Source organism: Eutrigla gurnardus (assembly GCF_963514095.1).
Source record: "Eutrigla gurnardus genome assembly, chromosome: 10".
Lineage (NCBI taxonomy): Eukaryota > Metazoa > Chordata > Actinopteri > Perciformes > Triglidae > Eutrigla > Eutrigla gurnardus.
The window spans coordinates 1,661,186-1,688,289 of record NC_139924.1 but is presented as its reverse complement, the minus strand read 5'-3'; the positions used below and the strand labels follow the sequence as shown (position 1 = coordinate 1,688,289).

The following is a 27,104-nucleotide window of genomic DNA, read 5'->3' as shown; positions in this document are numbered from 1 at the left end:
AGGACACGCTGGAGTGACTATGTCACCCGGCTGGCCTGGGAACGCCTTGGGGTCCTCCCGGAGGAGCTGGGGGAAGTGTCCGGGGAGAGGGAAGTCTGGGCGTCCCTGCTCAGGCAGCTGCCCCCGCGACCCGGTACCGGATAAGCGGAAGAAAATGGATGGATGGATGGATGAAAAGAGCACAGCACAAATTAGATCCGTCATGAACAAATATTTTTAATGGCAAACGTCCAACTGACTTTTTAAAAAATATATATGGTGCGCGACGCCCGTGAATTCAGTCCCTGTATATAAACACAGGAACTGATCATAAAGAATCGGCCAGGGGCCCGTTCCAGAAAGTAGGTTTTCCTGAAACTTGAGTTTGTTAACCCTGAGAAGAGGGATACTCTGAGTTTTCTGTTCCAGAAAGAGAGGTAACTCAACCTTTTAGGTCAGTTACCATGGTAACTGACTCCGTGAACCTAACCTGTTCGCTGGGAGGTTTGCTTCAACAAACCCTGAGGTTCTCCCTACATGTCTCCGCCTTTTTCCGGAATCTGAACCAACTGAAAAAAATGCCGTCCTTTACTCGTCAACCATCGATATGGAAATAAAAGTTATTCTAGCAGCTTTACGTCGGGAGAGGATTTTGATTACTTAGAAGGAAATTACCGTTTTTCTACCAATCACATATGTAAACAATATTCTCCGATATTCTTCTTCTTATATTTACTGTTTAATATGTGAAATATGATTAAAATCATATGCCTTAGTCTACGTATTTGTGCAATATATCTTTCTTTTTGTGCCTGGGGGATTGACAATAAGGGAGGTTGAAAATAAAGCGTTATTACCTTTAGATCAATCGACTGTTTCATTCAGTTACACACATTAAGTTGGTCGGCTTTCTAAGGATGAGCTCGTTTTCTACATAAACACTCAGTAATATCTAATAACTCTCTCCTGGTTGCCATGGTGAATCATAGTATCGGAGCTCCATTGATGATGGCTTTGTAGAGTCGGCAGGCACGCGTGTAACTCAGAGTTTACATACTCAGAGTTGATTGAACTAATTCAGAACAGCTGTTCTAGAACCCAAAACTCAGAGTTGCCCATCTCAGAGTTGGTCAACTCAAGAGTTCAGGGTTAGGTTCAGAGTTGGTTGAGCCTGCTTTCTATAATACACCCCTGTTCTCAACCGCAATGATTAACCTTTCCTCAATATTTTGTTTACATCAGCTTCTTACATGCGCTTTCCTCGGTAGTACCAATACAGCGATTTTATTGGCAAGCATCAGAGTAGATTATTTGCATGACGCGATCTGATTGTCTGACAGATCCGTCGGCACCAACTTTTCTCAACTTTTTTCTGTTTTTTTCCACGCGAGCGACGCAAACGATGCAGCGGAGTGGACCCACAACGTAGCCAAGAGGGAGTGAAACGTCCTGCAAGTGCAGACTTTGTCTAACTCAGGTGTCAGGTGGTTGACATGAAGTGTTTGCGAACACATTATAGGCCATGAGTGTTTTGGTTTGAACCTTCGCCTTACTCTCCTTGGACTCTGGACTCACTGACTGATCTCTTTTGTGCTAAATCTCTGCCAGTAGAGACCCAGCATACCATTTGAAGGTGCTCTATCATACATTAGTAAATATGTATGTTAGCCACTGTACTCTACCGCAGTGTAAGCTCAGCTCAACTTTGAATGTGTTGTTGAGGATGAGAGGAAATGATTGGCTACTGTTGTGAGCAATATTCCAGTTTTAAAAACAGTCCCTGCTCTTCCAGTGAGCCACCTCCACTTTGAGAGGTTGTTTGACGCATGTGATCTGATTTCAAGTAAGACAGCTGACCATCGTACTCTCTTCTACCACAATGTGTCACAGTCGGCAAAGAGCTTCTCTACCAGCCGGTAAATGTTTAACAGACAACAGAGTCAACATCTCACCTGCTGAAGCCGTCTTTTATTGCCTGTGTACTGTGAACCTTGTCCGTCCAGTGTCTCAGTCTGAGCAGGAACACACACACACACACTCAGGACTCCATGATGTCCTCCACAGGTAGGCTCTGTCTCTGTCTGCCTCACAAAATATTGACTCTCCATGATTTGCCTATAGTCAAATGTAATTTCCCATGCTGCTTAGTCTTGACTTCATGCCCGTGGTGGTAAGTCACTTTTAGCTGTCTGCTGTGTTTAAAGGTAAATTTGTTCTTTTAATGGTTTTTGGAACCGTTTGGTCTGTTGTCTCAGCTGATAGGTGTGGATTTGGGGTACCACACGGTGACTATTATTTTCTTTTTGGTTAAACATTCATTCTAAAAGTGCTTGTCTTGATGTTACTGTGTACAACAGTGAGGCTTTTTTTTTTTGTTAATTCTGGAGAGATGCTGCGATATTGAGGCAAACACAACACAGTTCTTTCCTCCTGGAGTTGATTTCTTGTGCTTTCTTGTTCCCACAAGAGCTGTTAGCCCCTGGACGTCCATTTCCACCAAGAAAATAAATTAAATAAGTGAAGGCTAAATTACAGCAATAAGGCTCTGGCTTTGAAACCACTGCACTGCACACGTGCCATACCCCGTAGATCAGGCCTTTTCAACTGGTGGCCTGAGGACCGACTCCGGCCCCCCAAGACGTTTTGCCACAATTCATTTTCTTGTGCAGTGAAAAATTCATGACTGATAATGTTGCAGTGTGAAAAGAGGCTGTTCTATATCTATGAACGTGAACTATAACAGCAACATATATTATTATTGCAATGTAATACTGCAAATGGAAAATTTCTTACAAAGTGACTGAACTAGAAAAACACTATAAATGCAGTACATTTTCCTTATATGACTGCCATTGAGGGTCTTACTGGTTTGGGAGTGGACTGTTCCACAGCAGGAAGAAGGAGCATGCTAGAAGAGGAACTTTGAGAATCCTTTTGTTAAAGGCTCTAGTTTGTGTGTTAACCTTTCTTCCCTTATCTTATTGTCATATATTGACTTAATACTTTGACAGAATCAACTGAGGTCATATTTGATCGTGTACCTTATGTTCAAGTTGTGTCACTGTCATCACCATAGTTTTAACTCAAGATGAAAGCATGAAGAACTGATCCAGGCAGTGAATATTTAATGAGCCAGTTTTTGGTTTTTGTCCAGTTTGTCCTCTGAATCAAGCCCTTATGAAGCCCCAAGTAAGATGTATGAATGTGTCCGAAGAAGTCATTCAGTAACTTTGTTCTCTCAGGACATTTTGAATGAACTACTTACTACTACTACTACTTACTACTACTTACTCTCCCTGCAGCCAGGTCTGCAGGGAGAGCCAGAGCTGTATACTGTTGGTCACTGTCGGTTACAACATTCTCTGATTGCTCTCCTTCTTTGCGGATCATTGTATACATTTTGAATGAAGGCACAGCACCTAACACTGCTTAACGAAATGTGAGTCCATGAGATGATGGCAGAACAAGACAAAACAGCTGTCTGTTGCTGCAAAGGTTCAAGTTTCTGATTGTGTCACTGTCACACCAACAGGCTGCCAGGATGCCATGGAATTTACACGGTAAGTGCAGCTTTTGACACACTCTTTTAGTACTTATGAACAGATATCTGCTGCTTTGAATGGACCACGTCTGTATTTTAGGTCGTTCCATGCAAATCCTATATCTCACTATAAAGCAAGGCATGGATGCCTGTCTGTATGTGTGATCTGTGAGCATATCTTGATCAGGGGTCATGTCAGGAGTCTGAACTCAACTCTCCTGTGTTTCAAGATGGTGACCTCCATAGTTAATTCGACCTGAAAGATCAGGAAAACTGTATCGATGAGTGTTTCACCGGCCTTGTGTTTCAAGCTCAGACTCAGAGAAGCAGCTCGTCACTGAAAGGAGAATATTGCTGGTCCACCTTAAAGGTCATCCCACCTTAAGTGTTGTGTCTGCTAAGCCAGAGTTTTGTTGTTGTTTTTTTACTTTCATAAAACAACATCCTTACTCTCCTCACAGAACACACCGCTATAACAAATCATTTCTTAGGTTGATGCTGTCATAAAATGTAATGGCCGCTACTCAAGGCTTCATTTGAAAACCTCAAGATCAGAAATGTATTATAAATGTATAACACATTTTGATTATGACAATCATGGATGATAATTAGGATGAATTTGGTTTTAATATGAGATGCATTTTGTTAAAAGGTGTGTGTTTATGTTACGTGTAAGCAGTATTCCTTTCGAACCGCCACATATCAGGCACGTAGCATTTCCACTGAGCTCCACAACAAAACACTTCAACGTCCATCTTTGTTGAAACAGTGTGTGTTCCCAGTCCACCTTTTTTTCTGCTGGGAAAGACACATCTTTGCTGTTTGTGATGAAACAAAGGAAGCAACAGCTCCACAGGCTTCTTTGGAAAAACGCTACAGTCAAGACTGGACATGCAGCACCACGACCTCTGACCTTTGCCAACAAAATACTTTTTATTTATATTTTTAAACAAATATAATTGGGATTTTATTACAAGGGGTAGTTTAAATTGATTTTATAAAATAATAAAATCATTTAATGTAGAAAACGTAATATTTTTTACATCCGTGGGCCGGATGGAGAGGGGGGATTGGGCTGGATGGAGAGGGGGGATGGGCTGGATGGAGAGGGGGGTGGGCTGGATGTGAACCGTGGGCCGCCAGTTTGAGACCACTGTTTTAAAAGAATGGACATTTTTAAAGACACAGATTCAGACATATAGTAAGAGAAAATATGTTTTTGATCAGTAAAGCATGTTAACAGTAATAGAAACCCACAATACAATCATGAACATGAAAATGAGTATGATGTGTGCCGTTTGAGAGGTTCTATGCTGATTTGTCATCAAGTACTGCCGGCCTACTGGTTTCCTTTTACCACATGTCTTAAAACCAGTTGTACCAGTGAGAGTCATTATGTTAGGATACTCCCAAACTGATGCATATTCATCAACTCTGTAATACAAGAATATAGAAGATTAACTAGTGAATATGAACAGAGTGCCTGTTTGATTCATATAAACATAACTAGTAAAATAGCATTCTTTTAAATCAGTAGTCTCAAACTGGCTTCAGGCTGCTGATGGTCTTGTCATCTCATAGGAGGCCCATGTCAACATTCTCCTCTCCCTTCCTCTTCTCATTCTGATCTCCGTGTTTAGACCAGTAATGACGTTTCATATTGTTATGAATCTGAATGCAATGTTCCCCTGCTGAGCTACACTCACATACTGACTTTGTCCATTTCTCCTAACATCAGTTTTACCTTCAATCCAAAGGAAGGGATTGATAATCCGGCTCTGGTCATCACCGATGATCCTGGTGAGCTTTTATACATGACAAGTGCCTTCACAAATACAACCTTTCGAAGCTCCTCCCACAGTTGATGACTGTTACCAACCATGTGGCAGATCCTGATCACAGCCCGATGCCCAGACTGTGCCAGCTGAAGCGTCTGGAGGGGCAGAGCTTTGGTTTCTACCTGCAGATGGGCCGGAGCAGCCAGACATCCGAGATCAGAGACGTGCAGCCGTGGAGTCCGGCAGAGCACAGCGGCCTCAGAGACGGAGACAGAGTGCTGGAGGTCAACGAGGAATATGTGGACAACTTGGACTTCTTTGCGGTTAGTGTCTGTTTACTGAGGGGATGCTTGCGTAGGGGGAGATGAAGTTGACGTGTGCAGAGCGCTGTAGAGCTTTGTGGTGACGGACCGGGAGCAGGCTTCTTTAGAGGAATATCTTACTACAGGGTCGCCCATAAAGTTCCATCCTTTGCAAATCCAATCCAATTCACTTTATTTATACAGCACGATTTTAACAAACACGTTTTCCAAAGTGCTGCACAACAAGATAAAACACAATAAAAAGATGAAGTACACAATAGAAAGACATATATAAAAGTAATAAAATAAAATGAAATGCACTAATGCATTAAAATTTGCACATATACACATAAAATCATAAAAATGTCTTCTTTTATAGCGTCAAACAAATGTTATGCATTAATTAATTTCACCTGGGTAATTGTGACACAAAATGTAATCATTGTCAAAAGTGATTACTGATGCATTTAAATAGGAATAAACAGAGGACTGTGTCTGAAAACTAAAACATAAAGTTGGAAAACTATTCCAACTTTATGGGCAACACTGTATACACTATATTGCCAAAAGTATTCGTTCACCTGCCTTGACTCGCATATGAACTTAATTGACATCCCATTCTTAATCCATATGACGTCGGTCCACCCTTTGCAGCTATAACAGCTTCAACTCTTCTGGAAGGCTTTCTACAAGGTTTAGGAGTGTGTTTATGGGACTTTTTGACCATTCTTCCAGAAGCGTATTTGTGAGATCACACACTGATGTTGGAGGGAAGGCCTGGCTCTCAGTCTCCACTCTAATTCATCCCAAAGGTGTTCTATCAGGTTGAGGTCAGGACTCTGTGCAGGCCAGTCAAGTTCATCCACACCAAACTCTCTCCTCCATGTCTTTATGGACCTTGCTTTGTGCACTGGTGCACAGTCATGTTGGAACAGGAAGGGGCCGTCCCCAAACTGTTCCACAAAGTTGGGAGCATGAAATTGTCCAACATCTCTTGGTATGCTGAAGCATTCAGAGTTCCTTTCACTGGAACTTAGGGGCCAAGCCCAGCTCCTGAAAAACACCCCACACCATAATCCCCCTCTACCAAACTTTACACGTGGCACAATGCAGTCAGACAAGTACCGTTCCTGGAAACCGCCAAACCTGGACTCGTCCATCAGATGCCAAATGGAGAAGCGTAATTGGTCCCTCCAGAGAACGTCTCCACTGCTCTAGAGTCCAGTGGCGGCTTGCTTCACACCACTGCATCCAACGCTTTGCATTGCACTTGCTCATGTATGGCTTGGATGCAGCTGATCGCCATGGAAACCCATTCCATGAAGCTCTCTACACTGGTCTTGAGCTAATCTGAAGGCCACATGAAGTTTGGAGGTCTGTAGCGATTGACTCTGCAGAAAGTTGGTGACCTCTGTGCACTATGTGCCTCAGCATCCGCTGACCCCGCTCCGTCATTTTACATGGTCGAACACTTCATGCTGAGTTGCTGTCGTTCCCAATCACTTCCACTTTGTTATAATCCCACTGACAGTTGACTGTGGAATATTTAGGAGGGAGGAAATTTCACGACTGGACTTGTTGCACAGGTGGCATCCTATCACAGTACCACGCTGGAATTCACTGAGCTCCTGAGAGCGACCCATTCTTTCACAAATGATTGTAAAAACAGTCTGCATGACTAGGTGCTTGTTTTTATACACCTGTGGCCATGGAAGTGATTGTAACACCTGATTTCATTTATTTGGATGTGTGAGAGAATACTTTTGGCAATATGTCATTTCTGTTAGTTTGCTTACTTTTCTTACAGTTTGTAACCTCTTTAATTTCTGTGTTGAGTAATTCCAGTGCTTACTAATTCTGTATGCCACAGTGCTTACTCGTGTGGGGCACAGTGTCTCGGGTAAGTACCCTAATCTACCACTATAGGTTGTAAATAAACTTGTTTAGGGCCACAGGGCTAGAGCACCGAGCACTGGCCAATACAGCTATATAGCTGTAGGGGCCAGTGCCAACCTATTGTTATACTGTGGATTTTTTCCTACTTATTTCCTTCTTTCATCTTCCGGACAAATTTCGATTCGCTACTTTGTAGGACAGATTATATATCAAAACGTGTGGTTCGATCGGGATCGGTGTGCTATTATATGGCGTTATATTTGTGGCACATTTATGAAGGAGCAATGTGAGATTTTGAGCGCAGAAAAATATATTTTGCGAGCACAGAAATTATATTTTGAAGAGAAATTATACGCGAGCAAAACATAATGTCATTTGAGCAGGCAAAAATATATTACTCTCACTCAGTTTTAATCATGCCCTCTCTCAAACTCGCTGCAGACCGCTGCACGCGCACTGTCAATCTGTTCCTTCTGTGCGCGCTCAACTTTGTCTGTACGCTCGCTCAACTTGGCACAGCGTTACAAATGTGCCACAATAGCAACCAATCAGAGACTTGGAGAAGCTCAATTCTGATTGGCTGTTTCGTCTCCAATCACAACGCTTCCATAACACGCCGAATGAGTGGGATTTTAGATTTCCAGCCGGCAGAATGGCTAGAAATTCATAACTCACCTGACGACACAAGGTTATTGTTTTCACCATTTGATTCTGCCATTCTGCTTTCAGTTTTATTACATCATTTTTTCTAGTTTTATTCAGAACAATCCAGCCTCCAGGAAACATGTGTACCTGGGCCTGTTACACAGGTTTCAATCTTCATGCTCAGGGGCCCGTTTCACAAAGCAGGTTCAACAAACTCTGAACCTAACCCTGAACTCTGAGTTGATCAACTCTAAGATGGGCAACTCTGAGTTTTCGGTTTCAGAACAGCGGTTTTGAATTAGTTCAGTCAACTCTGAGTATGTAAACTCTGAGTTCTGCGCGTGCCTACCGACTCTACAAAGCCATCATCAATGGAGCTCCGATACTACGATTCACCATGGCAACCGGGAGAGCGTTATTAGATATTACCGAGTGTTTATGTAGAAAATTAGCATAGGCCTATCCTCAGTAAGAGGAGCAACGTAACTGCAGCAAAGTAGCGATAGTTGGCGTGGCAGACATTTACTGCCCAATCTAATTATGTATAACTGAATGAAAAAGTCTATTGATCTAAAGGTAATAAGTGTTCATTTTCAGCTTTGCACAGCGATACTGTGGTGTAACGGTTAGCAATGCTGCCTATGGTGCAGGCGACAGCGGTTCAATTCCTGTAATTCACAAAGTAGCGCAATTAATAAATTATCATTTTCATTGGGTGTAATCCCCCCAGGCACAGAAAGAAAGTGGTGTCAGTTGAAAATTAAGCATAACAATATTGCGCAAATACGTTGACTAAGGCATATGATTTTAATCATATTTCACATATTAAACAGTAAATATAAGCAGGTATTTCAACACAGGAATGTACTTAAACATTTCATAAATCTCCCGTTCGCAATAAAGCTAGCTCTGCAAAGAATCTGGTTGTGGATTATGTCCGCGATATGAAATGTTGAAAATGTCAGAGAATATTGTTTAGATATTATCTAATGTGATTGAAAGGAAAGGTAATCAAAATCCTCTCCCGACGCAAAGCTGCTAGAATCACTTTTATTTCCGTATCGATTAGGTTGACGATGAAAGGATGGCACAATTTTTCAGAGTTGGTTCAGATTCCGGAAAAAGGCGGAGAAATGTAGGGAGAAACTCAGGGTTTGTTGAAGCAAAACTGCTAGCGAGCAGGTTAGGTTCACGGAGTATGTTACCCGGGTAACTGACTCAGATTTATGCTGAACCGGCTTTGTGAAACTGAAAAACCAGAGTTTCCCTCATTTTAGGGTTAACTAACTCAAGGTTTTTACTAAACCTGCTTTGTGAAACGGACCCCGTACAGCATACGGATGGATTCTTTAGCTGCCGAAAGAGAGCAAATGGACGTACAGTAGTAAGTCGGAGATGACTGCATCCACCAAAAAGCCGCAGACGAAAAGAAAGTCCGCCCGTACCTCTTATTTCATCGAGGCCAACGAAGTCTGCAGGAATACTTTTCAGTTTCTTAGGGGGTGAGTTTCCGTTAACATCCGTTATCTACACTCAACAAAAATATAAACGCAACACTTTTGTTTTTGCTCCCATTTTTCATGAGATGGACTTAAAGATCTAAAATTCATTCCAGATACACAATATTACCATTTCTCTCAAACATTGTTCACAAATCTGTCTAAATGTGTGATAGTGAGCACTTCTGCTTTGCTGAGATAATCCATCCCACCTCACAGGTGTGCCACATCAAGATGCTGATCTGACATCATGATTAGTGCACAGGTGTGCCTTAGACTGTCCACAATAAAAGGCCACCCTGAAATGTGCATTTTTTTGCTTTATTGGGGGTCTGGGGACTCAGAACCAGTCAGTATCTGGTGTGACCACCATTTGCCTCATGCAGTGCAACACATCTTCTTCGCATAGAGTTTATCAGATTGTCAATTGTGGCCTGTGGAATGTTGGTCCACTCCTCTTCAATGGCTGTGCGAAGTTGCTGGATATTAGTGGGAACTGGTACACGCTGTCGTATACGCCGGTCAAGCACATCCCAAACATGCTCAATGGGTGACATGTCCGGTGAGTATGCTGGCCATGCAAGAACTGGGACATTTTCAGCTTCCAAGAATTGTGTACAGATCCTTGCAACATGGGGCCGTGCATTATCTTGCTGAAACATGAGGTGATGTTCATGGATGTATGGCACAACAATGGGCCTCAGGATCTCATCACGGTATCTCTGTGCATTCAAAATGCCATCAATAAAATGCACCTGTGTTCTTCGTCCATAACAGATGCCTGCCCATACCATAACCCCACCACCACCATGGGCCACTCGATCCACAACATTGACATCAGCAAAGCGCTCACCCACACGACGCCACACACGCTGTCTGCCATCTGCCCTGAACAATGTAAACCGAGATTCATCCGTGAAGAGAACACCTCTCCAACGTGCCAGACGCCATCGAATGTGAGCATTTGCCCACTCAAGTCTGTTACGGCGACGAGCTGGAGTCAGGTCAAGACCCGGATGAGGACGACGAGCATGCAGTTGAGCTTCCCTGAGACGGTTTCTGACAGTTTGTGCAGAAATTGTTTGGTTATGCAAACCAATTGTTTCAGCAGCTGTCTGAGTGGCTGGTCTCAGACGATCTTGGAGGTGAACCTGCTGGATGTGGAGGTCCTGGGCTGGTGTGGTTACACGTGGTCTGCGGTTGTGAGGCCGGTTGGATGTACTGCCATATTCTCTGAAACGCCTTTGGAGACGGCTTATGGTGGAGAAATGAACATTCAATGCACGAGCAACAGATCTGGTTGACATTCCTGCTGTCAGCATGCCAATTGCACGCTCCCTCAATGCTTGTGGCATCTGTGGCATTTTGCTGTGAGACAAAACTGCACATTTCAGAGTGGCCTTTTATTGTGGGCAGTCTAAGGCACACCTGTGCACTAATCATGATGTCAGATCAGCATCTTGATGTGGCACACCTGTGAGGTGGGATGGATTATCTCAGCAAAGCAGAAGTGCTCACTATCACACATTTAGACAGATTTGTGAACAATGTTTGAGAGAAATGGTAATATTGTGTATCTGGAATGAATTTTAGATCTTTAAGTCCATCTCATGAAAAATGGGAGCAAAAACAAAAGTGTTGCGTTTATATTTTTGTTGAGTGTACTTTGCTTAGCTAGCTAAGCTAGCTCAGTACTGTCGTTTTAAAAGTATATGCACATCGAAACTAAGCTGTAATGGGAGGTTTTTGGCTCGTAATGTGGGCATCTGATTTAACAGTCAGGTGCCAAGGGGCCTGTTGGCATTGCTTGAATTGATTGTGATGCTAATAGTTTAGCAACTAGCCTACCTGATGACAATAGGCTAGTTGCTAAATCATTAGCACTAGCTACTTAGACGGTGCCTGTTAGCATGACACATGATGTGAAACTTCTTTGTTTTCTTTTTCAGAATTGGCAAAGACACCCTGACTGATATAATCAAACACTTTGAGGAGAATGGGCCTGGACTAAAGTCACTTAATTCTAGTATTGTCTGTACTGTTGGATTTTTTTCCTCCAATGTTTACATTGTACACTTTAAGCATTTCCATTTCAATAAAGTACCTTCTAATTCTGATCAGTCCAGTAAAGTGCTTAACGAAAATAACACTACATCAACATTACCTACATGATAACTGCTTTTGATAACCATTGTTCAAACCACTACAATACTTTCTGCCCTGCAGGCTAACAGATACCAGATATCACTGAGTGACATCTGTCGGGGGAGGGCTTATCTGAATGAGATGCAAATGAGCACCATTGTGTTTCATTTCTGGCCAGGTGAGGTGAGGTGAGAATGAATGAATTACTTTTATTATTGTGTCATGCATACTTTTGTATGCCCAGCCCACATGGGCTTACAAGACACCAACAAAAAAAAAACAAAAGAAAAAGAAACCACCAAGTCAGATCCAGAACACAACTGAATCAGCACAACAACAACGCATTAAAAATTAATTAAACAAATGTATCTGTCTTCTTTTCCAGGCTTGAGAAATAAAGTTAGCAGTTTTAAACACATTGAAATTAAACAACCACTCCAGCTTCTGTTCATCAGAGCACCAAAATATTTCAGGGTTTTGTCCATAGATTTCATAAAATAACACCTCTCTCAAATCATCATACTTTGTGCAGTATAAAAGGAAATGAGACTCACTCTCTACTTCATCTAACTCACACATTTCACATATTCTATTCTCCTCTGGAACATTTTTAAATCGACCAACCTCAATGGCCAGAGGAAGAATACCAGATCTCAACTGTGCAACTAAAGATCTTTGACTTCTCTGTAAACGTGATGTAACATATAATTCAGGTCCAAAGTTAGATTTAATCTGCATATATGTCCTTAGTTTGGGTGTTAATAGGACATTTTCAAACCATTTCTCTTCAAATTTCAATAGAAGCTTATTTCTAATTAAATTAACGTTACAGCACAAGTTATTCCTGTAAATATACACCATATCCACCTCCTCGAAAATAGAGTGAATTTCTTTTGACCAAGGGGAATTATGTAATTTACTCCATTTAAATACTTTTTTATTTATTCTATCCTCAGCCATTTTGATTAGTCGATTCCACAGTCGAATCATTTCACATTTTCGTTGAACACATCCTGGAATCCAACCCATATCGCCTTCTATTGCAGGAATGGGTGCAAATTTATGGACACCCAAAAAATATCTTATAGCTCTATTCTGTATAGTGTCTATAACTTTGGACTCTTTAAATCCCCACACTCCTGCAGCATAATTCAATATGGGAGAGACACATGCATTGTACAGTTGAGTATATGTAAAGTAACCCATATCATTACAAACTTTCATTTTATTAATAACTGATCCCAAAGCTCTCCCAGCAGAATCAGCAAGGCACCCAGAACCAGTTTCAAACGTCATAAATTCATCCAGAAAGAAACCTTAATATTTATATGAGCTAACATATTCCAAGAGAACTGAGTCAAAGTAGAATTTTTGTTTACTTCTTTCCATGCCTTTATTTCTAAAATGCATTATCTGTGTTTTGCTCTGATTTATCACCAATCTCCATTTATGACACCAGGAACTAACCAAATTTAGCATATTTTGTAAATCAGATTCGGATTCTGCCAGTAAAATAATATCATATGCGTATAATAAAATACCTAAGTAAGTGTCATCCAAACATACACCCAGATTATTTTTCTTAATCTGTAAAGCTAAATCATTCACGAAAACTGCAAAAAGTGTTGGAGAAAGAATATCACCTTGCTTCACGCCAAAAGGAGTTTCAAACCAATCAGTATACATATCATTGATGTCAACACAGGCAACTGGGCTAGAATACAGACTCTGAATAGCCTTGTAAAATCTACCATCCACCCCTGCTTCCATCAGTTTAAAGGCGAGTAGATCTCTATTAATCCAATCGAAGGCCTTTTGGAAATCAATAAAACATGAAAAAGTGGGTTTACCTGTGGCGATTCTAGCTCTAATAATAGTTGACACTGAGTGAATATGGTCAACACAGGCACGATACTTTCTAAACCCATTCTGTTCATCAACAAGACACTGTTTCATTTCCAAATATTGAGTAAGCCTATAATTCAGTATATTAGAGTATACCTTATAAACTGTACTTAAGAGACTGATCCCTCTGTAATTAAGAGGTATTCTGGGATCATTCTTTACTGACTTTAGGATAGGTTTTATGATAGATTTATACCATGGTGATGGAATTATACCATACTCAAAACATGTCTGGAACAGGCAAAAGAGGACTTCAGGGAGATATGGAGATTTCAGGGCTTCATTTGGGATGCCTTCTATGCCAGGTGTTTTCTTCAGTTTTATCTTGTCCAAAGCTTTTTTAACTTCTTCTATAGTAATATCCTGATTCAAAAATGCGTTTACACTATAGCCTGGCATATCCATAGCCAACTCCCTCATACATTTTGAATCACAAACATTACTTAAAAACAGATCATCAAAACCAGGTGGAATAAGATGTCCTGAAAATGTATTTGCAAAATCTGTTTTCCATTTCTGAAGCACAAGCTCTTTCTTATTTTCAGTGTCACCATTATCTAATAAGATCTCCATTGGTATTTTATTTAGTCTCTTAGGACCTAATTTATTAATTTCTTTCCTGAATTGTTGTGGATTGTTACTTTGCAATCGGTCTAACTGTAATGCTTGTCCTCTTAAAACTGTCTTTTATAAAATCTAACTCTCTTATCAAAATTAGACTGACTCTGTTTGTAGTGATCTTTAAGTTGCTTTCTAATAACTGGATCTTTACATTTCAAAAATTCCCTCTCAGCCTGTCTCTTATCATTCAGAAGTTTTTTGAGTTCTGCATTCCAATATAGTTTATTCCTACTCACTTTAAGGTGTATTCCTCCCAGGCCAGATAAAGGTTTTCTTGATAAATTCTTATTCATTTCCTTATCCATTATGTCACAAAATAATCCATACCAGTTATCGATATTACTTTGCGTTATCACACGACCTTCTAATTTACCAATAAGTTCCAACAAAGCCATACGACACATATTAGATGAAAGAAAGTTGTCTGGAAATATTTTAGGTCGTCTTTTAGGTAAATTAATCCCAGAATCAGTTTCAGAAGAACAAAACTCAATAGCAGCATTAATTTTAAACTTAAACATTAACAGAGAATGGTCTGGTAGTTTACTTTTTTCTCCAATAAGGTCAATACAAACAGAATTGTTGCTCAAAATCTCAGATGGAGTTATCACTTTTAAATCAATGCAAGTGTCCAAACAATCGTGAGGGGTTATTATATAGTCCACCACTGCTCTACCTCTTGATGATATAGATGTAAAATTGTCAGTATCAGAATTTATTCTGCCATTTAGGACACAGCATTTACAATCCCTGAGAAATTCGAGGAGTGAATCCCCGTGACTGTTCATACTTAGATCTATGGCCACTCGAGGTGGGATATTATCAATATCCCCAACACAGTCATCTTTATTTGATATTCGACTGTTAAAGTCTCCGCATAAATAAATGACATCAGCTTCCAAAGAGTAAACCTGGGCCAGCAGATGAGTAAAAAAAGTAACTGAGTCCCGTCCTCTTGTAGATCCCTCTGGTGGTAGATAGCAGGAAAAGATAACTAAACTATACTGCAGCTCCTGATGCTCCAGACGTACTCCAATTACATCGTCCATAGATTTGTCCACTACTTGTATTCTAAAATAATCCAGCAAATAGTTCTTAACTAAAATACCAACTCCTCCTGATGCTTTTTTGGCTCTTTTATGCAACGTCCTGCTATGACCAAACCAGGAGTAACCTTCGAAGTCAATCGTATCATCACGTCGTAAATGTGTTTCATTTAATGAAATAATATCAGGGTTTAGAGACTGCAGTAGTGAAATCCTGAGTGTACAGTTCAAATTAGTCCAGCCATTAATATTCCAGTGAACCAGTGACAAACAAGGCGGGTCACCTGTGTTTACAGACTGGGCAGCTCCGCTTCAGGCTCTCCCACCTGCTGCCGGGGAACCTGCTCGGCCGGCAGCAGCCGCTGTAACCTCGGCATAGGTCCGTCTCATCAGGCGGCCGTTCCCCGCAATGACGAAATCTTTTCCAGCTGGTATCTCCTGGAGAAGCGTTTTAAAGTTGATCTCGAGAATCCAATCGGTATGAGACTTAGCGGATCTCAGTTAAACTCTTTTGAACTGGGCATTGCTCTTCAGCTTCTGTTTACGCCTAAGCACCGCCACCTTGTCCTCCACATTAGCGAAGGCAACTTTCACCACACCTGGACCGGGACCTCTCGTCCGCATTCTCTGCACTGCAGCAACTCCTGGCGCAGGTTCACACTCCAGACCACTCTCCAGTAACTCTCTTACTTTTCCATTTAAATCCTCCCCTTCATCGTAGGCAAGACCCAGTATCACAATCGACATATCAGGGTCAAATTTATCAGAGGGCTTGGAGCTAGTTGTCTGTATTTTTTCTTCAAGTGAATCCAGTCGCGACTTTAGGATACCTATTTCCACGTCGATATTTTCTCGTATCTCTTTAACGGACTTCTTCAATTCAGCTTTCATCATTTTTTCAAGGGAACCACGCTGTCAACCTTGCTACTGAACTGTTTTTCAATATTATCCATCTTCGTACTTAACAATTTCATCTCCTTCAGCAACACGTTTGTTTCCTTATCCTCGTCTTTGTCTTTGTCTTTGTCCTCTGCTCGCCGCCCACGTCCATCCGCCATCTTGGATCTGCTGGGTGCAGGTATGGTATTATACCTGTTAACTGTAGTCACCCAGAGAAACTCTACACTGATTTAAGAAACCTCGCTGCAATGCAGTAGTTTTAGGTATATTTTTCATCAGTTGATTGTTTCTGAATGTGGTTGTTCCTGCTGGTGAATTAAGCCCAGAGTTTCTCTGTCACCTGTGAAGGATTTGCAAGAGGAACTGGAGAAACAAGAGAGCAGTCTCAGAAAGTTTGGTGCTGTGACCCACCAGCTGCTGAGGGAGTGTCATCCGTCATCCGTGAGATTTGCAAATCTTTCAGGCCAGTTTTCTCAGTGAACGGTTTTCAGAGAAGCATACATTCAAATGGCCACAACTTCTTCAAATATTATCAGATTCAATGTGTTAGACATCATTGGAAAGCTTAGAAACTACACTTTCAGAATCTGTGAATAACTCAAAATGCCCCGAGGTCGACTTGTTCCTGGTTTTGCCGTGGCTGGTTACATATTCAGTCGACCCCAGTTTGAATCCTAACTGGAGGTCCTTTGTTGCATGGTACATCCCCCTCTCTCTCCTATGTTTCCTCTCTGTCCACTACTAAATATTTTGTCTGGAGCAAGGAAGGAAGCTGCTTTGTCTGTTGTTGGTAAGTCAGAAACTAATTGTAGATTTGGGTTCAGGCATTGTGTGAGTAAAGCTAGTTGCAACATTAGTCGTGTGCTGATAGCTTGTTGTTGAAATCGTCGTGAAACTGCATATGTTAAGTGAGTAATCAACTAAGTTTGAGCCACCTCAGGTGTAGTGAATAGACTTGATTAGAGGGAGGGGTCACACACAGTACTTACGGTAAACTGCGCACTTAAAAAGGCTGTCACTGCAGCGTCTGGCCATCTGAACGAAGTCAGCTGAACAAAGACAAGGGAGTCTATCTGCGGGAGTCCATCGAGGACGTCCACCGAGGTAGGCATAACATCTTACCCCCCCTCGCAGCCATGTGTCTTATCCCAGTCAGGACATCACACTGGAGAAGATTTCACCGGAGACCCTTCACTCGAGGCTGTAACCCATCCAATCTCTGCTACCCACCATTCTCCACCGGTAAGGACCTTGAAGTACTAGGGGGGCTATGGAACTGCCAGTCTGCAGTCAAGAAGGCGGACACCATTTCAGCCCATGCCTCCCTGCAGTCTCTCCACTTCCTGGCCCTCACAGAGACCTGGATCACCCCGGAAAACACTGCCACTCCAGCTGCCCTTTCAACTGCCTACTCGTTTTCACACTCCCCAAGACGAACAGGGCGAGGAGGAGGAACTGGGCTCCTCATCTCACCCAGATGGTCCTACCAGGTCCTTCCTCTGGACCACCTACCCCGATCTACACTTGAATTCCACGCCGTCTCTGTCACCCTTCCTTTCAAGCTCAACATCATAGTGATCTATCGCCCACCCGGTCCTCTCGGTGACTTTTTGGATGAGATGGATGCCCTCCTGAGCTGCTCCCCTGATGATGGCACACCACTCGTCGTCCTCGGTGACTTCAACATCCACTCGGGAAAGCTGCACTCATCTGAATTCATCGACTTCTTTTCCGCATATGACCTTACGCTCTCCCCCTCTCCACCAACTCACCGCGCCGGGAACCAACTTGACCTTGTCTTCACAAGATCCTGTGGCATCTCGGCACTCTCCGTTACCCCGCTCACCGTGTCCGACCACCACTTTGTGACTTTCTCCCTCCCCATGGAGCCCACCACATCCCTCCCCTCTACGCCTCGAATGGTCACCAGCCGCCGCAACCTGGAATCCCTCACTCCCTCCGCTCTCTCCTCAACTGTTATCTCCTCGCTACCATCCTCAGAACAGTTCTCCTTAATACCTACTGAGGAAGCCTCCTCCATCCTGATGTCCTCACTCTCCTCTTCTTTGGACACTCTCTGTCCCCCTATCTCACGACCTGCGCGATCATCTCCCCCCCCCCTCCCTGGCTGTCTGAACCTCTGCGAACCAACAGATCATTGTTGCGAGCGTCAGAGAGAAAATGGAAGAAATCGGGCCAGCACGAGGACCTTACTCACTACCACCGCCTCCTCTCTGACTTCACCTCAACTGTTTCGGCAGCTAAATCTGCCTTCTACCTGGCAAAGATCAACTCTTCTGCCTCCAACCCCAGGAAACTCTTCTCCGTGTTCTCCTCCCTCCTCACCCCTCCTACCCCTCCGCCCCCTTCCTTCCTTACTGCCGATGACTTTGCTACTTACTTTACCAAGAAAGTAAATGACATCAGCTCCTCATTTACGCCTATTCCCTCCCAGAAGACATCTCCCCAACCCTCAACTCGGATGGTCTTACCAGCTTTACCCCCCTCACCTCTGAAGATGTTCACGCACTTGTTACATCTAACAGTGCCACCACCTGCTCCCTCGACCCGATCCCCTCCTCTCTTCTCCAAGACATCTCACACGACATCTTGCCATTCCTCACCACCCTGATCAACTCCTCCCTCACCTCAGGTGTCATTCCAGCGGATTTTAAGACAGCTACCGTGAAACCTATCCTTAAAAAACCCACCCTAGATGCTACTGACATCCAAAGCTACAGACCTGTATCTCTTCTTTCATTCCTCTCTAAAACCTTGGAACGTGCCGCCTACAACCAACTGTCATCCTATCTCTCGCTGAACAACCTCCTAGACCCTAATCAATCAGGATTCAGGACTGCTCACTCCACTGAGACGGCCCTCCTCACAGTGACCGAGTCCCTGCGAGATGCCAGAGCCTCGTCCCACTCCTCCGTTCTCGTTCTCCTCGACCTATCTGCTGCGTTCGACACAGTCAATCACCAAATCCTCCTCTCCACTCTGGCTGAACTTGGCATAACTGACTCTGCTCTCGCCTGGTTTACATCATACCTGACAAATCGCACCTTTCAGGTCACATGGAATGGCTCTATTTCCAAACCCTGTTCTCTGGACACGGGTGTCCCTCAAGGCTCAGTATTAGGACCGCTTCTGTTCTCACTATACACCAGATCACTAGGTTCTGTTATCACATCGCATGGATTCTCCTACCATTGCTACGCAGATGACACCCAGCTGTTCCTCTCTTTTCCCCCGTCCTCTGACACCCACATTGCAACTCGCATCTCGGACTGTCTGGCTGACATCTCTGTCTGGACAACTGCACATCACCTCAAGCTTAACCTGAATAAAACCGAACTCCTCTTCATCCCAGGGAAAGACTGCCCTCGCATGGACCTGTCGGTCACTGTCGAGGGCATCACAGTATTGCCGTCGTCAACTGCGAGGAACCTGGGTGTAATCCTCAATGACCAACTATCCTGCACCCCCAACATCACTGCTGTGGCCCGATCCTGCAGATTTGCCCTCTACAACACCGCAGGATTCGGACCCTCCTCACAAAGGACGCAACGCAACTCTTGGTCCAAGCACTGGTCATCTCCCGCCTTGACTACTGCAACTCTCTCCTGGCCGGACTCCCGGCCTCTGCGATTAAACCATTGCAGCGTATCCAGAACGCTGCAGCACGTCTTATCTTCAATCTACCCAAATTCTCCCATGTGACCCCCCTCCTCCGTGACCTCCACTGGCTCCCTGTTGCAGCACGCATCCAATTTAAGACGATGACACTGGCCTTCAGGGCCATCAATGGAACGGCACCCATCTACCTTCAAACACTGGTCAAACCTCATGCCCCGAAGCGAGCACTTCGCTCCTCTACTTCAGCTGGCCGGCTGGTACCACCATCGCTGAAATCAAACAAATGTTACCTATACCTATCACCCTTACCTATAGCACTCTGATCGTAGCACTGTTGCTCTTGAACTACTAGTTTACTCATATGAGGACCTAACACTTGTTCTACTTTTAGCTCTTACTTTATCGGCAATGATTCGTTGTGGTTTCCTTGTTTCCTTCTTTTGACAAATGTACTTATTGTAAGTCGCTTTGGACAAAAGCGTCTGCTAAATGACCTAAATGTAAATGTAAATAAAAAGCCAGAAAAAAAATCTTTAAAAAAACAAGGGATAGTTCAACATTTTGGCAAATTGGCCCATTGCTATAATCCCTATAGTCACAGCAGCAGGTTCATTACCTTTATTTGTCGGTGTAAACTATTTTTAGCTGCTCAGAGCTACGCAATGGAGGCTAATGGGATTTCCTGGTTTCCCTCATCAAACTCAGCAAATACAGAATCCAACAACTCCAAAACGCTTTCTTGGACAAGTTGTGACCTTCACATTCACCACGCTATGTGATAATATGTAACTTTACGAGACAGAGCCGTTTTAGAGGTAAATTCATGCAAAACCACCGATGCAAGTTGCCTTCAGGGACAGTTTTTCAGCAAGCAGTCTCTGTATTTGCCTCTAAAACAACTCTGTCTCGTTTGATATCTCTGAAGAATCTCATCATAATGTATACACAATCCGGCAGTAGCCCCCGTGGCCCTTTCAACGGAATTTTCTAGTTTATATTTTTGTTGGGATGATTAGAATCATTTTTAGAAATTGTCATATTTTGACACAGTGTGCTCTAGCCATAAATGTGTGACATGTTTTGAAATAGTTTCTTCAACATAGACTATCAGTGATATTATTATATGAGGGTCACTGAGATTCAGGATTTTCACTGTCAACCTGCACACACAAAACAAACACAGATTGGGATTGTGAACTGGCTAGCAGCCATATGGCCCTCGCCTGGGAGGTTCTAAACTTCTCAGTTCAAAGTTAACTGACTGGACTGATCTAAAGGTTTATGTCCTTCTTCCTCATCTAAACCTGGGGGCCTGTCATTTAGGATGGACATGAAACCTTTGGAATAGGGCCTCACATGCATTGAAGTGGCAGTCCATAAGATGCTTCTAGCAGCCTCTCTGGCGGTAGATGGAACTGCAGGCGAGCCTCTGGGACTCGTCTCCCTCACCAACAGTGTGACTGTCTCTCATCTGCGTGATGCCTTCAAATGCTCCACACTGAAAGGAGGTCCGTGGTTTTCCCTCGTTGACGGTCACTTTGCTTCTTGATGACTTTCCTTCTTCACTTCCATTAGTTTGTTGTTTCTTTTTCTTGGGACTGGAAGTTGAATGGTCTTCTTTCTCTGCCTGTTAATCCTCCATTGTGAGTCAGCAGTAATGAAATGTACCTGGTCAAACACTTTAGACTACAAGGAGCCTGACTCAGCAGTTAGACATTACCAATTTCCCATAACAAGTAAACACAGCATACTTCTGTGAGTAGCTCCACCTGCAGACCAACTGCTGCTGACTGACGGAAAAAGATAAAACTCATTTAGAGTTTAGTGGGAATGTGGCCACAGACACGGAGATCCTATTTCTGGACAAAGCAGCAAGTACAAGCACTTTCATTAGTGGTCACATGATCAACCACCATTTTTTAACTCACTCTTTGATAGAGAGGAAGTTAAAAGACAATGAAATTGATGGAAATGTTACGGACTGACACCTAATAGTTTAAAATGAGTTTATTCACTTACATATTTGTGTGTTTCTGTAAATAACTGACAGATTGTGAGAAAGATCCAGTCCTGTGGCTTACACTTGTTTCTCCTGGTGATGAGAAGGGAAGACTATGAGCAGGTACTGTATGAGCATTAACATGACATTATAAGCTTTCTAATCACTACCTTCATCACACATGGCGTGGCTGGTACTACAGCAGACATCATGTTGCAGGTGAGGTACTGGTTTTACCTGCTGCCACTGACATCAGCATAGGCATCAAGACTATTTGACACCTGTCACTCACAGAGTAAATACCCTCAGTTATGTAACGTTTACACCTAATATCATTTAAAAAGGTTAGTTCTTTATTTCTGATGTAATGTTGGCCATTTTAAAAGAGCCTTTAATGGCCATTTGAAAATTGTGGGTTTGGTACTTCCACATTGTCTTAAATTCTTAGCAGCAGAGGTTGTCGCTTGGCTGAGACTCAGCAAAACTTTAAAATGTAAATTCCATTGTTGTTGTTTTAGAAAAAGACATGTTGAGTTTGCTCTACCTTTAGCCACGATTGTGCTCTTTCCATTGAGGTGCAGGAGTCACTGCAGTGAAAAATTAGTCCACATTAAAGTCCCAGTCGTCAACATTTTTTTGATCATATCAACTGAAGCTGACACTTCAACACTAGAACAACATAAATCATCCGGTTTTAGAAAGAAAAGCGTGCCTCTACATGGACGTAGAGCCTGTTGTTTGTTTTGCAAAAATCGACAGAGCCCAGAGGGGTATTCCACCAAACTCGCTAATTAAGGCGGCGCTTACCTGGTTAAGCCTGGTTAGAACTAACGCCAACTTCCACTTGCGGCTAAACCCATTCCATTAACACATTTCAGCCTTGTTGAGGCTAATTCAAGCCAGGTTAACGTTGTTGTGTGTTACGCACGTTCACGGGATATGAAGCCAGACCAGAACCGTGAATGTCGAATCATCGAGAAAATGGCAGAAAAGACCAGAGCAAAAATTATTGATGGAACTGTACGAGGAGTACAAACCCATCATAACCAAAAAAAGGAATACTGTAGTGATAAATAAAAATCGCGAGGCTGCTTGGGCAAGAATTGCCGAGCGATTAAAAACGGAAGTACCGTTAAGAGTAACATGCTCTAATATAACACTGACTACGCCTTTTCAAACGTGAGGATAGTGTAGAGGTAACGCGCCGGCTTGGCACACGCCGGCCGGCCACTGTTCAATTCCCGTCTATGGAACTTTGTGAAACTTATTTCTTTGGCTGGAACTCTCTCTCTCTCTCTCTCTCTCTCTCTCTCTCTCTCTCTCTCTCTTTCTGTCTTTTTTAAGATAGGCCTAGTAAATGCATCTACATTGACCAACACATTTATCTCAACAATTCAATGAACACATTCAATGAATCTATTAATGAACTCAACTGAAAGGAATGTATGTGGCTGAAAATTGCATGCAGCAATGCCTTTGTCATTGGGATCTATAACATGCTATTAATAATAACATTTTTATGCCTGTCATGTTTTTGCAAGTTATATTTGGGTTCTGGGGAAATTGTATGACATATTTATAGGTAAGGTTTATAGTTAAGGTAAAATGTTGGTCTAATTCTCTGATCTAAAGACAGGCAAAAAAAAAAAAAAAACACACATGAGATGTCCACGCCGGGATGTGAACCTGGGATGCCCACGTCCGAGGGCAGGTGCATCACCACTCACCCAACTGGGGGCTTTCGATAATGATATGGCCAGTCGGTCTTAAACAAAATAAACGATTTATTCATATTTTTTTAATTGCAAGCATGTATTTTTAGACGCTTGATGAAAATATAGTCTGTTTGTACTTCATATATGTAATTTTGGTAACGTGACGAAATCACGAGGACTAGGCTTAGCGGAACCTTCTGCTGGTACAGTTGTTTCCGACAGACGGACTTCTCTGAAACCCCCGCTAAAGTAAGCCTGATGGTTAGCCTGCCCCGGGGCAGGCTAGTTTGGTCGGATAAATTCCCATGGTTACTTAGCGGAGAGTGCCTCAAGTCAGGTTGATGGAACGAAACTCTCGCTAAAGGTAGCGAGGCTTATCGAAATTAGCCCAGCTTTGCGCTTAGCGAGTTTGATGGAATACCCCTCAGATCATCCTGTCCAATCAGCATGCAGGGCTGTGTTTGTGCACACACATAGCCCCTCCCCCCTCGGGTCGCTCCACTATCACGGGGGGAGGCAGAGGGAAGTAGCAACAAGCTTCCAATTCCTCGGTTAAAAACTGAAACGAGGAGGTCCAAAACAACCAAGGAAAAGAAAACACCGGTGGAAAAGAAGGAAAAAAAGAAAGATAGTGACAGTGCCTGTGATAAAACCAGAGTCAACATCGGACCCGCGTTTCAAAGGTGGCGTGATCTAAGGGATTTCAAAGGGCACGAAGTCGAGGGGAAGGAGCTCGGTGGTCGTGGGGGAGGAGCGGGAGAGTTGTAAACATTCAAAATCTGACAGAGTGCCCTCGATCCACCGGACTTGCCGACTGGGACTTTAAGTAAAATTTCGCTGAGGTTCGGAGGGAGTGATGTGAGATAATCTGTATGATGTTGTTTCTCTGATTCATTCTTTCATTCATTGCTCATGTCTCTTTCCTCCAGGCAGTGTCTATCGGTATGGATCTGCAGAAGCTGGTCAAGTCCTCCAAAGGGGACCGCTGGTCGAGACCCAGACTATGTCACATAAGCAGACACCCGGAGCATGGCCTGGGGATGACCCTCGTCTCCATGGAAGGTACCAGAGACGTCACTTGGATTCATAGATGGGGGGCTGAGCCTTCTTTTTAGTAGTGAATTCGAACGACAACCATTGAAGAAGTCCAGCTAGTAACAAGTTAAAAGCAACACACATGGTCTTATTCCATTCTCTTGTGTTGAACAAGTGTTACTGTCATGTTAACTTTTAGACACATTAAAGCTGCATGCTTAGAACCTGATGATGTAAATGTGTCTTAAAGTGATAGCGTATCTAATTCCTCTCTCCATTAGATAAGCTGCAGGTCTAAAGAATGGACTTTAATTACACCAGTTACTGTCCTGTAGATTGGTCCAATCAGAGTGGGATTCTGCTCAGTAATGTTTCTGTCATAAAGTATACAGTAGAATAAACCAAGACTGGTTTTAAAGGTCACAGTGAAATCTGACAACATCAATATGAACTTTACCCAAATAACTGTATTTTGTATGTATTTATTCTGTATTTATTCCAGCAAAATGAGGATAGTGTCTGTAAAAAAAAAGACAAATATAATATACAGTATATATATAAATCAAAAACAAAAAGACAAATACACGTTTACAGAAATGCTTCTTTCTAAAGTATATTCTTTCTACAGACTATGATGCTATATATATATATATATATATATATATATATATATATATACATACATATACAACCAGAGTCAGAAATTCACATAGTATCTTATTAAAACGGTGGGTCCTCATTCTCTGCTCAGGACACCATTGTGACACCAAATTGTTACACAGCAAATTGTTTTTGATGCTATATTTATGCTTTGAATCCCATATGTATTTCTATATATCTTGAACAAACAGATGAAATATATATTTTTTTTATCAATCCTAACATCTGACTGTCAGAAGGAAGACAGTAGTAGTTGTGGATTATTCCATAATGAACCTTTTCTCGTACAGTAAGATCCCTGGATGCATTATTCCAGACCCGGCAGAGATACTGTTCCTACTGAATCACATGGGTAGCCTCAATATAAACTAACAGCTGAGGGAGACTTTATCTGTTATCTTATCTTGTTACAAAGTGCAATGGTTTTTTTCCACACCGTAACCCTACCACTGATAATAATGATTATGATTATCCTAATAGTATGTATCCCCAGGTCAGAAGGGGCAGTATATTGTGAACACAGTGACTGATGGTCCAGCAGAGAAAGCTGGTGTCTGCATGGGAGACAGACTGATCTGGATCAACGGAGTCATGGTTTCAATGGTCAAAAACTCCACTCTCCACAGAACTGTACGAATCCAGTTTCCTCAGTAAGATCTAACATGTGTGTTAGACTGAACATGTGTGTGACTCCTGCAGTGTGTTGGGTTCTCAGGTGAAGAAGAGTGGGGACTCGGTGACGGTGCTGGTCATTGACCGTGAGAGTGAGTCTTGCAGTGTCAGGAGGAAGATGCCCATCTTGCCCGTGGTGGCAGAATGCTGCAGCCTCCCGCACACTGCCAAAACCATGCATTTGGTTAAAGGACTCGATGGATACGGCTTCCTGCTGAGACAAGAGAAGCTGGCAGGCACTCAAAGGATAGGTGAGATATACACCGATGGCCACATGAGAGCCAGCTCACCATTTTATAAAGACAAACATTGCTGTAATGTAAACCTGATACAAGTAATTCAGATTACACACATTTAATGAAGATACATAATTTTAAGTCTTTAGAGCCACCTCTGTCCACAAAAACCAAGCCTTTCCATGTTGTCATGCTGTTTGCCTCAGTATACAATATCTCAATACAAAGTACAGAAATCATCATATTTGCACAACTTCCTCATTGGAAGTTTCTCAAATCAGGTTTAAGTTTATCTGGAGCCAGAGGCATAAATCTGTATGTAAACGTATGCATTTTATTCACCAGGCTTATAAAGACATGCATCAAGATTTGGTTTTACAAATTTCAAATATTGTAAAACTGGGCTGCATACATCAATTTAATTTCCACTCCCAGAGTCAGCTATAGATGGAAGTAGACACATCCTCATCAGTTGATGCATGTCAATACCGTAGTCTGCTCCAACAATCGTTCCATCTGTCACTCACAAGAAGATGCACAATTTAACCATCATCACATCGGCAAACGTTTACAACCAGAGAGCTATGTTTTGATGAAGAAGAGGGAAAACAGGACACTGGAAGTTACTAGTGGTGGGCAGATCGATCCAAATATCGCTAATCTCCATACCGACGTTGGTATTGATATTGATCGATACCAGTGTAATGAGGTGGATGCTTTAGTTTCAGTTTGTCTCCTGTATGCACCGCCGCGGTTTCATCAAAGTGGCGACCTGTCTGTATGTCTGTCTGTCTGTCTGTCTGCTGCTTTCAAGTGCTGCTCCTCACACCGCCAGCAGCACACTTCTCCTCCCCTCCTCCCCCCTCTTGTGATTTGATGTTTGATCTTAAT

At 42.7% G+C, this 27,104-nt stretch overlaps 1 protein-coding gene across 2 annotated transcripts in view; it reads left to right on the top strand.

Moving 5' to 3' along the window:
• The first annotated feature begins 1,991 nt into the window (after positions 1-1,991).
• Positions 1,992-27,104, top strand: part of LOC311020122 (Na(+)/H(+) exchange regulatory cofactor NHE-RF3-like) — a 29,907-nt gene continuing 4,794 nt past the window's right edge. The window contains exons 1-8 of one of the 2 annotated variants that reach the window (XM_084019992.1): positions 1,992-2,043; positions 3,512-3,539; positions 5,259-5,320; positions 5,410-5,621; positions 21,947-22,018; positions 24,540-24,672; positions 25,799-25,935; positions 26,021-26,228. In XM_084019992.1, the coding sequence (XP_083876118.1) occupies positions 2,028-2,043; positions 3,512-3,539; positions 5,259-5,320; positions 5,410-5,621; positions 21,947-22,018; positions 24,540-24,672; positions 25,799-25,935; positions 26,021-26,228 (868 nt within the window). In that variant the 5' untranslated portion in view covers positions 1,992-2,027. The remainder of the gene's footprint in view (positions 2,044-3,511; positions 3,540-5,258; positions 5,321-5,409; positions 5,622-21,946; positions 22,019-24,539; positions 24,673-25,798; positions 25,936-26,020; positions 26,229-27,104) is intronic. The other variant, XM_084019993.1, reaches the window with a different exon arrangement.